Genomic DNA, 16,686 nt, shown 5'->3' with positions numbered 1-16,686 from the left:
AGTAGATTTCGATTGATAGACCCTGCCTTGGCAGTTCCTGCCAGAGTAGCGAGTTTTCATAAAACGTTCATGACTCTAGGTCATCCTTGGGTAACTCTTCAGGGACAGACTTGAGTTGAATGTGTTATTTGAATGTCGATGTTGAGGACCCATTTCATTGTATATATTCGTGTTAAACCGTACTTTGTTGTTTGTCTTTTTTTTTCTTTTTTCATTTTTTTTACTTTTTTATACTCAGTCACCCATTGTATCTTTTACTTTTTTGGCAGGTAATAAATCTATATTATATTATTATATTATAATTTTATCAAAATAGGAGATAGGTCAGAATTCAGAATTGTATTGAATGTATCTGGTATTTTCGGGCTACTCAAAAAGCAGATGGAATTCAAACAAGATATGTTGGGAAGCTTCACCAGTTGAGAAGTAAGGGTGAAACAGTTGAGAATGATGTAACCTCTATTTAAATAAAATCCTATTGAAAACAATACCACCAGATTTCTGTCTGAGATATAGAGCTGTTTGATGTCTTAAGTAGAGGGGTGATGGCATTGGTTAGTTGTGACTTGTTTGAGTTCTCTATATAATTATATCCCTTGTATTTTATTTGAAGGATAATCTTAAGGTTATAGATTTGGCCTTGGCAGCTAGTAGATCAGCTGTTTCAATGTACTTGATGCCTTTTGCCTGAAGGTTCAGTAGCTGCTTTTTAATTGAACAGTTTGTGGGAACAAACTGTAAGTAAGGAGCAATGCAGCTCAGTAATAACCGAAACTCTAAAAAACTGGATTTTAATATCAACAGATATATAAAAAGATTGGCTTATTAGAAAGATTTGACCTATTGTGCTGATTCCAAAAATATAAGATTCATTAAGTTCAGTATTACCCATCAATTGTCAAAACCTACAAACCTGAGAAAACTTGCCTGATTTCCGGAAAAGGGGAGAAACATCCTCCAAAAGTCAAGGAATCATAATGAATATCACACCATCAGATTCAGAATATCAGAGAACTATTGTAAAAGTTTCAAGGTCCCATCTGTAAAAATGTGGAATTTGGTATTTTTTACCAGAAGATACATCACAGATGAAAGTTTTATTTTATCTTTACAGGGTTTATTGTATCAAACCAATGGTCCTAAAATATCAGGAAAGGGCTCATTTCAATCAGAATGGAAAGTTATAGTTCCCTTTTTAAAGTGATCAAAAAGATTAGAGGGCAGCTAACACCCCTTTTTCCTTAAAGTCATCTGATCAACATTTAGAAATAATTATATGCCATAACCCCCACAGCTCCTGGCTTACTTTCGTTTGAGTTTTTTTTTATGTTGTTTAGGTAATCACTAAATATCATCAGTAACTCTAATGATATTTTAGAGCAGATGATTTGTTGATTTGGGGTGCATTAAACAACAATATTTTTCTGTCTCTATGCAATTATATATGGCCTCATTTAAGGCAAGGCAAATAGCACACAATTCAGCAGATAAAGTGAAGGATCCTAGTGGCAGGGGAGCATAAAGATTAAGGTTCAAGAGAGAGGATGCTCCTGATGCTCCAGAGCTGCTCCTGTTTTCTCACCATGTGCATACCCATCTATAGGTCTATAAATTTTTCTATGACTAACTAAGGTAATGCTCAGAGATATGTTCAGCAAAAATATTTGACACTAAAGGATTGGGTACCAGCTTTTTGATTGTAGGAATAAGATCTGCTTGACAGTATGATGGGTGAATTTCCCAAGGAGGGATTTCAGTAAAGTGACAAGCATAAGACATCATTGCAAAAGTATGTTTATATACTACGTGATTGGTGTCATATGCCTCGAATTTTTTTAAATGTTAAATTCTTTCTCAGGAGGCTCTTTCACTTAGAGACATTCTCAATTTACACAGAGGAATTTGCTTCTCTTCATCTTAGTCAATAGATCATACTGAGACCTGGATATATCTAGACAACCTATACAAATTCACTTATTGCAGCTGTTGCATTGAATGGCTGGAATATCTTTGTCAAGCCAGAAAAGAGGAGGAGGATTTGCTAGATGTTTTCCAGTGGAATTGTCTGCAGATTTTTTTGGGTACCTGTCTGAATAATCGTATTTCAAATAGTAAGCTGTAAGAAAAATATAGCTCTATCTCACTTTCTAGGGCTGTTAGGAAAGAAAGGTCGAGATGGTTAGGAAACAATCTGCAATTGAAGGATGATAGATTTCTAAAGATTGTCCTATCTCACTTTCTAGGGCTATATAGCCCTAGCTATATAGCTCTATCTCACTTTCTAGGGCTGTTAGGAAAGAAAGGTCGAGATGGTTAGGAAACAATCTGCAATTGAAGGATGATAGATTGCTAAAGATTGTCCTATCTCACTTTCTAAGGCAATATAGCCCTAGCTATATAGCTCTATCTCACTTTCTAGGGCTGTTAGGAAAGAAAGGTCGAGATGGTTAGGAAACACTCTGCAAGTGAAGGATGATAGATTGCTAAAGATTGTCCTATCTCACTTTCTAATGCAATATAGAAATAGCTCTATAGCTCTATCTCACTTTCTTGGGCTGTTAGGAAAGAAAGGTCGAGATGGTTAGGAAACAATCTGCAATTGAAGGATGATAGATTGCTAAAGATTGTCCTATCTCACTTTCTAAGGCAATATAGAACTAGCTATATAGCTCTATCTCACTTTCTAGGGCTGTTAGGAAAGAAAGGTCGAGATGGTTAGGAAACAATCTGCAATTGAAGGATGATAGATTGCTAAAGATTGTCCTTTTTAGCCAACCATCTAGAGCCAGATGAACAGCAGGTCGTCAGCCAATCGGGTAGGAGTGGTCCGTCAGGAAGGATTTAACGGAAACTAGAACTTCTTGGGAGAGTGTAAAGAGAGAGGCTTTAAATCGATTGGGATGAAGGAGGGGTATGTGTAGCTGTGTTGGCCTTAGATGGCTTGATGTTGCAGGGATTTGTTGGTAGTAGTTATAGTAGTAAGTAATGGCATGTTTAAAAAATAACTTAGATCCCACTTTAGACCACATTTTGGTAAACTATCCAGTTGTCCAAAATTTTGTTCCAATCTTTTACAAATGCTGCATTAGAATCATTTGTGGCTGCTGCCTGGGGTTGTTGTAACTGTTTAAGGAATATGGTTGCATCCAAGATAGGATTGTTCACCCCATGCAGGGGAAAACCTGGGACATTAAGGTTGTACTTAAAAATTCTATCTTATTTGGCTCTATTTTGTTAAGAATTTTACTTATTTTTGCTGTTTGACCTGACCCCCCCCCAAAAAAAAAAAATGAGGACTTACCCTAAGAAACAGTAGACTCATGTTAATGAGTCCACTGCTTATGTAGACGTTTTGTGAGCATGGTTTGTGTATATCTATTTATGCATGTAGCCAAGTTAAAACAAATACCAGCTTTATAGGCAATCAACCACCATAAATAGCTATTTCATACCATCTTCTTCTGAAAAAGGGACTTGTTGCCTTTTATCAACTCATAAAATATACTGAAAATAAATTACAAGCAAATTGTTGCAGAGCTTAATGAGAACCAGGCTATTAATTTTCTTATTTTTCAAATTATGTCTCTAAACTTGTGGCTTCTTTATTTGATAACACGTTTATGCTTGAATCTTGCCACTGGTGAAAATTTGCAAATGTCATCTTTGCACTCAGCTGCTAACTTTTATCACCTTTGTGAAATTTTATCACACATTCTGTAGGTCTTTCATGTGATAGAGGCTGAATGTTTTAAACTTTTATTGCAGTCAATATGTAATACACAAAATTCTATTTCCTTGAGAACATACGACACAACCAAGAAATGAAAAGTACAGATTTTCTAGCTAATTTCCTAGTTGATGACAACCAATTGGACAAAACTCAAATACATGTTCTTATCCAGCTTTAGATTCTGCAGAATTTACCAACCAAAACAGACTTTTCTTTTTTTTATTTAGTCCATTTATGTCTGTGTAGACATTCACAATTTTAAATAGCTGCATTGCTTGTCTTATGAGTTTCTTAAAAAGGCTTGTTATATTAAATGTATCAAATATTTTGTAATACTTTTTTATTTATCAACTTTCTTCCTTTTTTGCCTCTCTGAACTGAGTTCCCTTGCACATTAATGCATGTCAACAGTTATTTCTCTTCAGAATATGGACAGAAATTTCTTTTTGCCAGATATTTGTCAGATTTTCTCCTGAAAAGAATATTGGCCATATGTAAGCCAATAAGAGTTCGAACCTAGTGTATCTAAAAATTATTTTGATTGGCTAATTGCTGTGATTCTACAAAAAAAAAAAAAAAAAAAAAAAAAAAAAAAAAAATTAAATTGTATGAGAAATTGTTCAAGTGGGATTATAAAACTTGTTTGACTTATTGAATTCTTGCATTTGAAGGAGTTTCTTTTTCTCTAGTCTTAAAACCCTGAGATACAAGGCTATGTGGGGTTTCAAATCTCCCCAATCAAGTACATAGAAAGTCTGTTAAAAAAGGTCTTGAGTTCACATTGATAAGTTATATCTTTTATTTTTGTACTATATAAAATATTTCCTCAGATTAGTCAACTTTTCTATAAAAAAATTCACTGATTTAGTAAATGAAAGTTTTGCACACATATCCTCAGATTCAGAATAATTCAGAGTGGTTTTTTGAAGTGGGATTTTTTTTTGTCAAAGAAAAGTGTACCCAGGCCCAAACATTAGGATTTTTTACTATTATTTTTCTTCTTTTGAGGACAGGGGCTTTAGATGGAGCATTCAAGAAGGATTTCAGCTGCTTTGGATATATGCAGGAATTACTATATAAATCTTCTATAGTTGAGTGGAGGGGGGGTCTAGGGGAGGAGTATCAGAAGATTCATCATGAGTAGAATGAAAAAGTCATTTTTATTGAATAAATTTCTAATTTCTTCTCTCCAGTCTTTTGCAAGGGAATGTCCCCTTCTTGTCCTCTTTTTCTTACCACTTGCACAAGTGCCTACCAGTTAAAACACAAGTAATTACCAATTTGCATTATAGTCCATAATTTTGATTTGGGGGATTCATGAGGCTGAAATTGCAAAATGGATATTCTATAATAAAAAAAGCACAAAGTCTAAATTTATTAATAAATGGCTGTCAATTTCCTACCCAAAATATACTCAAGACTTTCTGAGCTTGCTGGTTACTAGGCAACATGATAGTATATAGGTCCAGAACAAGAACATTGCAATAGGCAAAAGTTTCATAAATGTTTTCTTTATTTCCCCCAAAGTTGATCTTACTCGTTGTTGGAAGTCACTAATTGCAAATATGACGCTAGAACTACACTGTGAGCATTCTAAAGCCAAACAAAGTATTCATTTATTGTCCAGTTTGAGGCTCACTTGCATAGAACACCCAATACTACCAAAATTTATAATGTCCTGGTGGTTTATTGTTTTTCACTTTTGGAATCTCTTTGGGAGGACAACCTTGCCCAAATTTCTGAAAACAAAGGTACTTTTCCTTACTGAGCAGTGAGGGTTTGTGGAGGATAGAAGTTATGGTAAGGAGATCTGTGGTTAGACTATACAGGATTCTGGGTAAAACTTGCCTGGTTTTTATACTTGACTTATTTTATTTTCAAATACTAACACAAATTTCTAGAAAAGAAGTTTTTGCAGAACCATTTAAATATCCTTTCCCAATTGTCTCAAAGGTGTGACAATCAAAATCTGCTAAAATGTCAACGCTATGATCTGTAAAATGAAAATATTCCTGTAAGATAGGAATTAAAAGGACTGAGACTGAAACATCAAATTTTTGTCATATGAAGCAAGGCAGCTAGAATATTGCTTTGTAGTTTTTGCACTGATTATTTTTCCCTCTTTCTAGCTTAAGACCTTTTTGTCTTCAAACAGTTTGTGCTAACAAACTTTAAGTAAGGAGTGACATAGGCTAATAGTAACCAAAACTTTAAAAACAAAATGATAACTACTGCCACTAACAACTCACTGCAGCACTAATCCGCCTGAGGCCAACACAGCTACACATGCTCCTCCTTCATCACAATCTATTCAAAGCCTCCCTGTTTACACCCTCTCAATAAGTCCTTGTTTCCTTTAAATCTTTCCTTACGATATACTCCCACCCCATCCAGGGGCAGCCTGGTTTTTGTTTGGCCCAAGGCGGTTGCCTGACAAGGACAATCTTGGTGAATCTATCATCCTTTATCCACAGAGCATGTCCTAGTTATCTCTACCTTTCTCTCATTAATACCCTAGAAAGTGGGATTGACCCACATTTTCTGGTCAGGTACCCAAAACAATCCATTGGTAAAACAGTGATAACATTCTTGTAAAAATATTGTAAAACAAATAAGAAGTGTAATGTTTAACTTTTGGGGATGATCAACGTTTTGTTTGTGAAAACATCAATTTTAAGTACAAATGACTCAAAATAGATGTTACCTTCATAATACATGCTACCTACATAAAAGATTCTCTGTCTTGAAGGACTAGGGAATAAGAGCAACATTACTTGAAACCAATTTTAACAACACAACAATTTATATTCATAATATTTTCATATAAGTATTTGGTTCAAAAGAAATACTTTAAGCTATACATGCTCACTTTGGTAATTAACATACATCATTTAAGGCATAACACATGCTATTTTGTATTACTCCACTAATGCTCATGAACGCTTTCTTCCTTTAAAACCCCTCTGCTCCCTAAATACCTTGGGAAACTATAAATGTTATTGTTACATTTTTACTTTAAAAATAGAACATATCAATTAATTTTCTGTTAAAGTAATAGTAAATTAAAAATGAAAGTGAATATGCCAATAAAGGCTTTTTTATGCTCTTTTCAAAAATAATGATCTCTTATGGACATGTGTGTCCCAAATGTCTCAAGAGGTGAGTAAAAGGTGACATAACAACTTGTCATGCAACATTGCCAAAATTTTCCATGACTCCTATTCTCCCTGAAACGAGTGTTCAAGTCTTTCTAAAAAAATTCTTATAAACTGATGGGAAGCTGTTCCCAACATATTCAGCAAACCAAAGATTTTAAGTGAGTAGAGTAATTTTTATTTATTTTTTTTATCTCCTTTATTTTTAACTAGTGATGATCAAACACTTATTCAGGTAGTTTCTGTTTAGAAACGGTGGTTAGGGGTTTCTACACACCCTTCTACACAAATCATTTTTTACCTCATTTCAAAATGTTCTTGATTTGACTTTCTATCTATTGATAATTTTATCCTTTTTTGTCTCATTTTCTCATTTTGAATTTTGTGATTGTGCAAAAAGTATGTCCTCTTCTTAAGGACACACTGTAATAACAGAAGAGTATCACCATTCAGCTACAAAATCAATATTCTTTTCAAATACAATGGATGCTATCATGAAAAAATTATGCCCCACCCTCTATAGGGGCCAGGCATTGGCCTTTGGTACATACAAAACTACAAGAAAATGCTATAAAAATGAAATTCTTATTTTATAATTTACAAAACATTTCTATTAATTAGAGTTTCATGTTTCCTTCCATTATTGTCCATGTTTTTATGTCATTTTTAAATAATAATCTTGTTATTTTATGTTCTTATCTAAGCATAAAATATGCATTACCAAAGACAAGCAAAATGGTTCAAGCAAATGAAGAACAATTGATGAATATGTTATTAAGGCTATATTTGGGACTATAAGGGGGGATGGGTTGCAATTTTCATAGTGGCAATCCTTGTTTTTGGAATATTATGTAGCCATTTTTTCCACAGTGACCATAGACAACAATATCTTCAATCCTCATTTACAAAATCCTAATAATTAGTGCAACAGTTTCTTAAATTTAGAAAAAAGATCCTCTATATGGCTTAAAATCCTGCTATGATTATAGGAAGTGAGTTTCCAAAACCTACAGGCAAAGAAAGAAACTAAAAACCCAAAATTAAGGGTTTTTTTGTCAAAATTTTTAAAGATGTCTTCTATTCAATTTTTATGCCAATGAAATTTGAAAGGCCAGAGATAGTGGTTTGATAACCCATTTTGAGGGTATATTTTAGGTTCTGGATTCATTCCTGAAAATTCAAAATTGTATACAACCTTGGGTGTATATTACTTTGCTGCTTAGTAGCTATGCCTTGGACTTATACCTATACATGTTTTATATTTTGAAAGAGTGTTTAATAAGAAATTAATTGTTATTACTCTTTTGTTATTATACTACTTAGTTCAGAAAAGGAACTAGTATCAGTTTAGTGGTTCTATGCTTCATAAGCAAACACTCTAATAAAATAAAAGCAGTACCAGAAGATCTATTATTTTAAGCTTGTTCCAAAGATGATTTCTTAAACCACACTGGCTTGCCATAATATAAAGAAAAAATGACAAAAATAGGGTTTTTCATAGTAAACCATCAGTTCACAGATTCATCAAGGTAAGCGCACTATCCTGAAAAGAGGAAACACCAGTGTTTACAGATTTCCATGATCTTGTCATCTTTGGTACATCAAAAGGACTAAGCAATAGCTTACAGATAGAATAGCTTAGCATTCTACGTAAATTGATAACACACTTAATTAGACACACACACAATTAGACACTTAAAAAAAAACAGAAATGTTGGCTCTACTAGTGCAGAACACATTATGACCACCCAGGTTCATGGGCACCCATAAGCTGAATTCCAGGGGGGGCAAACCTTGTATAATTGGTACTTTTAATGATATATAATAGAAACCTCAGAACAAAAATATAAAAATACGGCAGCATCATTCAGCCCCCCCCCCATGCCCAGGTTGTACTATTTTATTTAACCAGGCTAGTTTAATTTCACACAAAAAATGTATTGTCCAGCACTACAGAGAGGCTCTTGAGATTTATAAATACCAAAATTTAGGTATAGCTTTGAGTGGAGATAGTGGTGAATTAAGAATAAATTACTCATTCTTGTTTAAGAATAAATTACTCATTACTCAATTACTCATGATTTAAGAATAAATAACTCATACTTTGGGTTTCTTTTAAGAGAAGTCAATACTTACTCATCCCTGAAATAAACACTGAATCACCTTTGTATTCACATAATGAAACATGTCATCAACCACACAGATCTCAAAGGGTTTGTGCAAAAACACAAATTATTAAAATCTGAAATCAAATGACAGAGTTCTCCCAGTTATTTCATTGCTGGTTTATTTCTTTGGGTAAATAAATTTTCTTTCATTGGCCAGTCATTTGCTAGTATCCTTTGATATTATGTGCAAACTGTGGATATTGGTGAGTGACTTGCTTTTGGTTGGTATTTGGTTTTAATTCTTCTAATTTTGACTTTTATTGGATCTTATTCATCTTTTAATTTTTTTTTCACACTGACTCTCTGCATTTGTTTTACTTTTTTGTTTGCACTTAAGAAGGGAGGCAGTTGTCCTTTGAAATATTTGATGATTTTTTTTTGTATATTTGTTTAGCCTTAAAAAAAAAAAAACCATTTTTGTTCTTTTTTTGCTACTTGTATGATATACCCCCCAACCACTGAAGTTGTGCATCCATTGACACACTGTAAATTGATTTCTTTCAACTTAGCATGAGAAAAGACAAAGAGAAGTGACAGAATAGATGGGAAATGTACAATTTGGCCTATATATTTGCAAATTTGGGTGGGGGTAAAGTATTTGGATAGTGTGAAGTCAGAAAACAATTTGTGCTCCATAATATGCAGAATAATTGTAGCTAACACATTTTTCATGCAGACCTGCTGTACTTTGCCCCCACCCCCTAATGTTCAAATATATAGCCCAAATTTGTTTCTAAAGTATTATATTTTTATCATACTTAGGTATATTTTATTAGGAATAACCTAACTTCACTTCTTGAGTGGTTGGGGGTATATCATACAAGTACCCTTCTTTTATATTAAGCTCATTCCAAATATCATGCTTACTTTCCTGAGGATACTAAATTTAAATTTAAAAGGTTTGTTCTAAATTCAAGAAATAGACTTACTCTTCTTTAAAAATCTTGTAAATTTCTTCTTTAAAAATCTGTAAAATTCTGTGATTGAGCAAAGGTGTGAGGCTTAAAACACTTTTTTCTGCCTTATTTGAGCAAAAATGGTAAGATTTCATTTTATATCATCAAGATTGTTAAAAGCTCAGCAAGGGTTATCTGGAGGGGAAACAAGTGAAGGAAGGTACTTTAAAATACCATCTCAGCTTATTAATGCTCAGGGTATATTCTAGTGGTATGTGGTCAAAAACCACAAGTAGGCCTATGCTATGATAACTGTAAAGAATGTAGGCAATGATATGAGGAATGTAATGATCCTACTTCTATTTTATTAAAAAAAACTCCCTTCTGTGGAGCCGCTAATATACTCTGTAAACCAATATTACAAGAGCAGGCAAAAGTAGTCCAAATAAAGTTTACCAGTTGCCTCCATTCCATTAATTGTTTCTGTCTTTGCTTCATAGCTTCAATTCTTCTCTTCCTGATCTCTTCTAAATCATCCTCAGTTGGCTTTTCAAGTTTCTTTAACTCTGCATCAAGTTGTTCTTCAACAGCTTGTGCAGTAGTAACTAAAGTCTTCTGAAGCTTAGCTGATAATTCCTCCATTTTAGAAACTCAGCCCACGCTTTTTCAGTTTAAAATTTACCGCTAGCGCAATTTGACTGGTGCTGATCCCAAAAATATAATGAGTATGAGAAATAGAATGAAAAGCGAAAACTAGAGAGAATCTGTCTTCTATTTTTTCTTATTATTTTTTTCTAGCTACCAGTTCTGGTAACCAGAAATAATAAACAAATAAATGTATTTGCAGAAAGGAATTATTAGTCCTTTTTGCAGACGTATGAATCAAAAGAGCCAACAGCTAAACCATTCCGATTAGTCCCCGAAGCCGCGCCGTGCCGAAATGACGGCGGCGAATGTGTGATTTAGTATCGGCGGCGGCACGGCGCTAGGCGCGCCGAAATTTTTTTAGCGGCGCGCTACCGATTTTAGACCGGTGGCGCGCCACGGCGCGCCGATTTTTCTGATTAAAAATAATAATAAAAACTCCACATCACCAAGCCCGTTCAACCTCTATTTTAGTAAGGATTTTTAAATGGTTGGCTAAAAACATACAAGAACAATATGACAAAACAGGAATTTGTTGGGCCGTGCGGAAAGTGTTTATGTTCACCGTCGATCAGACCAAGTAGAATTCACATTTTTACCCACTAGACCCAGGGAAACCTATGTTGTGTTTATGTTTAACATCGCATTGTTCCTATAAAATCCCGTGTTTAGTCATTTCCTTGTTATTAATGATTTGGGCTAATGTGTGTATAACTTTCAAATTTTGTATTTAAAACTTCTGCTATTCATCAAATACATACGAAAAGGAAGTGAAAAAAAAACAAACAAATAACAACATCGAAAAAACACTGTATACAAATCAGATACCATGGCTTAACAACACCAACAATTTTAAATCACCGGTTACATCACTTCAGTTACAATTGATGTAACAAAAGTGAGTTTGTTCACTCTGCCTGGAGCCATTGATCTTTTTGCAGTCACTATTAGTCCTGTCGTGCTAAAAAGCCGTTTAGCTGGGGCACATGTGGCCGGTACAGCCAGAACTTGACGAGCGTAAACTGCCACTCGCGGGATCTGATACTAGTATTGGATCTTGTGGTCCCACAGAATGCCGCAAATGGGCTTCTTCTTTGTATCTGCTGGAATAAGTTGTTTTATAAGGGAGAACAAACCTGCACCTTCACCATAGGGCTGCTGCGCCCTACACTACAGAAGGAACTAAACTGCACCTTTACCCTCTTTTCTTATCAACACGGAATAACCCTCCGAAATTCTTTTTTGAAAGAAGTGGTCAAGTTATTACGTTTCAAGTCTAAGTTTAAGGCTACTTCAACTTCAGTGTGCTCTGCTAACTGTGCAAAAAAAATGTAATTCATTTCTATAAATATGTTTCTATACTAGCTCTAGATAATCTACCAAGCGGGAAACTACCGCAAATCAGCATCGATAAATAAATGAAACCCAAAAATAACAATAAATAACTGAGTCAAACTCAAAACAAGCAGAAATCAACATAAGTTGGGCTCAAAACCCCTATGCCTTCCCAAGGCCAGGACATAATTTTCACTTTACTGAAAAAATATTTACTTTTATAACTTTAATAAATCAAATAATATTAACATTTTGATTACTAAATATCAGTATATGTATATTAAACTGACAATGCATATTCATTTGTAGTTTTGTCAGTAAAGTACAAATTATGTTCTGGCCTATAGAAGGCATAAAGGTTTTGAGCCCAACTTATGTTAATTTTTGCTCATTTTGAGTTTGACTCGGTCATTTATTGCAATTTCTATTTCCGTTTTGAGTTTCATTTATTTATAGATGCTGATTTATTGTATTTTCACGCTTGGTAGATTATTTGATTTTAGTTTTGCTCATTTTTGGTTTAATGGAGTTCTTTACTTTTCTTTGAAAAAACTTATTTTTTGGAAACAGTTTTTTTTAATTAATTTCTTACTTTAAATCCTTTTGTTTTTTTAAGAATTTATAGTTTGGCCTGCTATTTGTATGCTGAAAAACAATTTTCAGCAAAATTAAACAACATAGACCCTTATAAAAATTTGGACACAAATAGTAGTGTTTAATTTAGTTTCATACCTCCTCTAGTTGAGCTGAAATGGCAAACTTGATAATATTCGCAAAAAAAAATTTTTACTTTCTTTGATAGCTTGGATACACTTACGCTATTTTGATTTGGTCAAATTTTAAGAGCAGAAGAAGCCCTGAAAGTTTGAACATAATACCCTAAGTCGTTCTTGGGATAATGCTGAGATGCCTTATTGGGAATTAGCATAAATAAAGTGCATTTTGATTTAATTTTAAGGCAACATTTACTTTTTTAACATAAAGGCAAATGGGAGGGTGGGCGTGGGAGGGGAATTAGTTTCCCTTCAATCACTTTCGACTATTAAAAAGGACATCAGCCCTTTCTATTTTCAATCGAATGAGCCCTTTTCGAAGTTCCTAAGACAACTCCTTCGATACGAAGTGTCCTGGTCTAAACAACAACAACAACAAAAAAGTGATACATTATACCCACATCGATCTCTACTATAAAAATGTCAAGCCTTCCAATCACTTTCGATTATTAAAAAGGGCACTAGGCTTTTCGATTTCCAAACTAATGATCCCTTTTTGAGTTTCTACGGCAACGCTTTCTATAAACAACGTATATGCCCCCAGGGAACAAATTACAACCCTTACCCTAAGGGCTGTGAGGGTGGTTGTCATCCTCTAAGACCTAATTTCCAGAACTTTCAACTACGTTAAACAAAATGACTATCTCAAAATTTTGATTGTATGTGTTTCGGGAAATGGTGGGCGTGGAAGTGGTGTTAGTTGCCTTCCAGTCATTTTCCACTATTAAAAAGGGCACAAGCCACTCCAATCTTTAATCGAATGAGCCCTTTTCGAAGTTTCTATGACAACTTCTTTGATATGAAGTGCCCTGGTCTAAAGAAACAAATAATAAATATTACATTGTGCCAACATCGTTCTTATATGCCTCCAGGACATAACTACAAAACCCTTGCCCTAAGGGTTGTGGGGGAGTAACCTTCTCAAAAAACATATTTTCTCTCTGGAAATCAGTTACTCTGAACAAAATGACTATCTTAAAATTTTGATTGGATGTGTTTGGGGAAACGGTGGGCGTGGAAGGGGTGTTAGCTGCCTTCCAATCATTTTCAACTATTAAAAAGGGCACTAGTTATTCCAATTTCCAATCGAATGAGCCCTTTTTGAAGTTATACGACAACTCCTTCGATACGAATTGCCCTGGTATGGAAAAAAAAACTAAAAAAAAATAATACATTGTGCCAACATTTTTCTTTACTTAGGCATCGCGATTGCGCTACTTAAGATAACATCCTGAATTGCCTAATGCTCTTTTACTTGCCTCTTTTCATCTGAAAAATCAGAAAGAAAAATGAATAGAATTTTAAAGTGGAAGGTAGAATCTTCTTCCTTCTTCTTCTATTTCACAGCAAGCGGGCTTTTCAGTAAAACTATTTAGCCCTTTTCCTTCACTCTGTGGGCTACAGAGCTACTGGCTTGATTGCCTCATATCTATTAGATATATTCAGATATCTTTCAGCAGATCTTTTGACTCTAGGAGTTCAAATATAAGATGATAGATGTCGATTTCTATGCTCTGTGTGCAGGTATAGTTGGCTAGGCTCTTGGCTGATAGTGGGATTTTGTGGTGTTTGAAGTATTTTAACAGTTTAGAAAGCAAGGTATGTTGTGCAGACGTCAGCATATTACATTCAAATAGGCAATGGTCAATTGTTTCATTATTCATATTACAATGCCTGCAAAGAGGGGACAGGGGAATTGAACCACTTGAATTAGAAAGCTTATATGAGAATGAAAGTAAATTTAGTCCATTTGTTCAAGAGCGAATTCTATGATAAATTTTAGGAAGATACTTATTGTGAAAGCGGGAAAGGAAAGTATTAATCTTATTAAAATTAATATCTGATAGCCTCCATCGGTAAATATCTCTAATTGGGATTGGTCTCCCACTTGGCTGGTCAATATTTATAGCATTTTTCGCTATTTCATCAACCTGATGATTACCACTTATGCCAGAGTGGCTAGAAATGTACTGAAAGCAAGTTTTTATGCCACTTGAAGCAAGATTATCAATAATACTGAGACAATGATAAGTGTCAATGTCCAACTTATATTAAGGAGCTGAGGCCAGCAACTCAAGGCTGGATAAAGAGTCGGAATAGATGATAATATTATTCGAATTTTCAATCAAAGGTTGGTTTTGCTTAAGGTGTTCTAATGCCATGATTATGGCATTTAACTCAACAGACATTATAGATAAATTATTAAATAATCTCTCGCCCATTGCAATTTTCAGGTGAGGAAGGAAAACACCACTTGCGACCTTCTCATTCATTTTTGACCCATCAACAAATATTTGGAAGTGATTTTTATAGGTAATTGTATTAAGTTCTACAAATTTTTTCTGGACAAAAGCAATGGGGGTTAAATCTTTATTCCATTTTGAAAATTCAGTATTTATTATGGGAGATGACCAATTCCATGGAGGGGATTGGGGGAAAGTAGGTGCAATAGAATTTGCTGGTACAGGGAACTTCTTTTGAATATTGGCATACTCATCTACATACCTCTATACATTGCTGGATTTCTTAACCAATTATGTAACGTGTGTGAGCTATTTGATTCAATTTTTGTAAGATGTTTTGTGAAGAGAAAGCTATGTCTCTCTCTTATTGTTGTTAATCCACTCTCCATAAGCAGAAACTTGGTGCTTGTGGGTTTCCTAAGACCAAATATGAGACGTATTATATCATTTTGTGTTGTTTCAATTTTTTGCATCTGGGTCTTTGCACATGCACCATAGACAATGAGCCCATAGTCAATATGGGGTCTTATATGTGATTTATAAAACTGGAGTAAGGTTTTCTCCTTACAACCCCAGGGTGTGGAAAGAAGTCTTTTTAGTATATTTGCTTTTCTATAACATTTTTTTATTGTGTTTGAGATGTGGAGGTGGAAATTAAGTTTTTGGTCAAGCATGAGACCTAGGTAATTATTATTATTATCTTCTGGAATAGTTTTTTTATTTAGAGTTAGTTTTGCATTAACAGGGTTTCGCTTCCAGTGAAATTGGATTATTTTTGACTTGGTGGGTGCAATGGGTAAATCTGAATGTTGAGAGAATTTTTCAAACTGTAAAAGTGACTTTTTCAGATTTGACTGTGCTATCTGAAAGGTGTTGCCAGATGACCATAGCACCAGATCATCAGCATATTGTAGATTCGTGTGGGGTAGGTTCATGTCCCAGAGATATAGGGCAAATAGGAGACAGCTGCGGACTGCTCCCTGAGGTAGGCCTTTGGATATTGTCTTTTGGGGGGAAGAGGCTGAACCAACACAAACAATGAGACTTCGCACTTCTATGAAGGATTTAATAAAGGATACTAGCTTAAAAGGTACTCCAAGGTTTGCAAGTTTATTTAAAAGGATTTGGTGGTTCACATTGTCATAAGCTCCTTCAAAATCTAGGAAAGCTGCCACTAGGATATTATTTTTTGAGAAAGATTCATTTATTGCATTTGTTAGCAAAATGAAAGCATCTGTTGAGCAGTGGTATTTCCTGAATCCAGTTTGAGTGTGTGGGATCATATTATTTTTCTCAACAAACCAGAGGAGTCTGTGATAAATCATTTTCTCCATTATTTTCCCCATCACAGGTGTAATCATTATGGACCTATAAGACTCAGGGTTATCTTTTTGTTTATTTTTCTTTAGGATTGGTAGGAGGGACGAACATTTCCATATATTGGGGAACCTAGAAGATGCCCAAGCGTGATTATAACAATTTAACAGCTCTTGTTTGTATGAAGGTGTGAGATTCTTTATCCATGTAGGGTGTATATTGTCATAGCTACTGCTAGTTTTGGACCTAATATGATGTATTGCATTATTCAATTCATGAATTGAAAATGAATTAGTTATGTACTCAGATCCTGGGCGTGGTTGGTAACTAGGGTTCATAGGAATTGTGGACAGCTTGCTTTGATTATTTGATGTTAGCTTATTAACAAAAAGAGTTGCAAATAGGTTAGCCTTTTCATTATCAT

General features: G+C 34.4%; 1 protein-coding gene across 1 annotated transcript in view; it reads right to left on the bottom strand.

The window, feature by feature from the left end:
- Window positions 1-10,610, bottom strand: part of LOC148954644 (phosducin-like protein 3) — a 48,518-nt gene extending 37,908 nt beyond the window's left edge. Inside the window, exon 1 of the mRNA XM_089087179.1 lies at window positions 10,406-10,610. Coding sequence (XP_088943305.1) covers window positions 10,406-10,591 — 186 coding nt within the window. The 5' untranslated portion in view covers window positions 10,592-10,610. The remainder of the gene's footprint in view (window positions 1-10,405) is intronic.
- Window positions 10,611-16,686: the final 6,076 nt, after the last annotated feature.

Source organism: Artemia sp. Qi Xiang Cuo, chromosome 3 (assembly GCF_049724085.1).
Source record: "Artemia sp. Qi Xiang Cuo chromosome 3, ASM4972408v1, whole genome shotgun sequence".
In the NCBI taxonomy this organism is placed as follows: domain Eukaryota; kingdom Metazoa; phylum Arthropoda; class Branchiopoda; order Anostraca; family Artemiidae; genus Artemia; species Artemia sp. Qi Xiang Cuo.
Note: the sequence above shows the minus strand (reverse complement) of the source record. Positions and strands in the feature narration are given on the sequence as shown.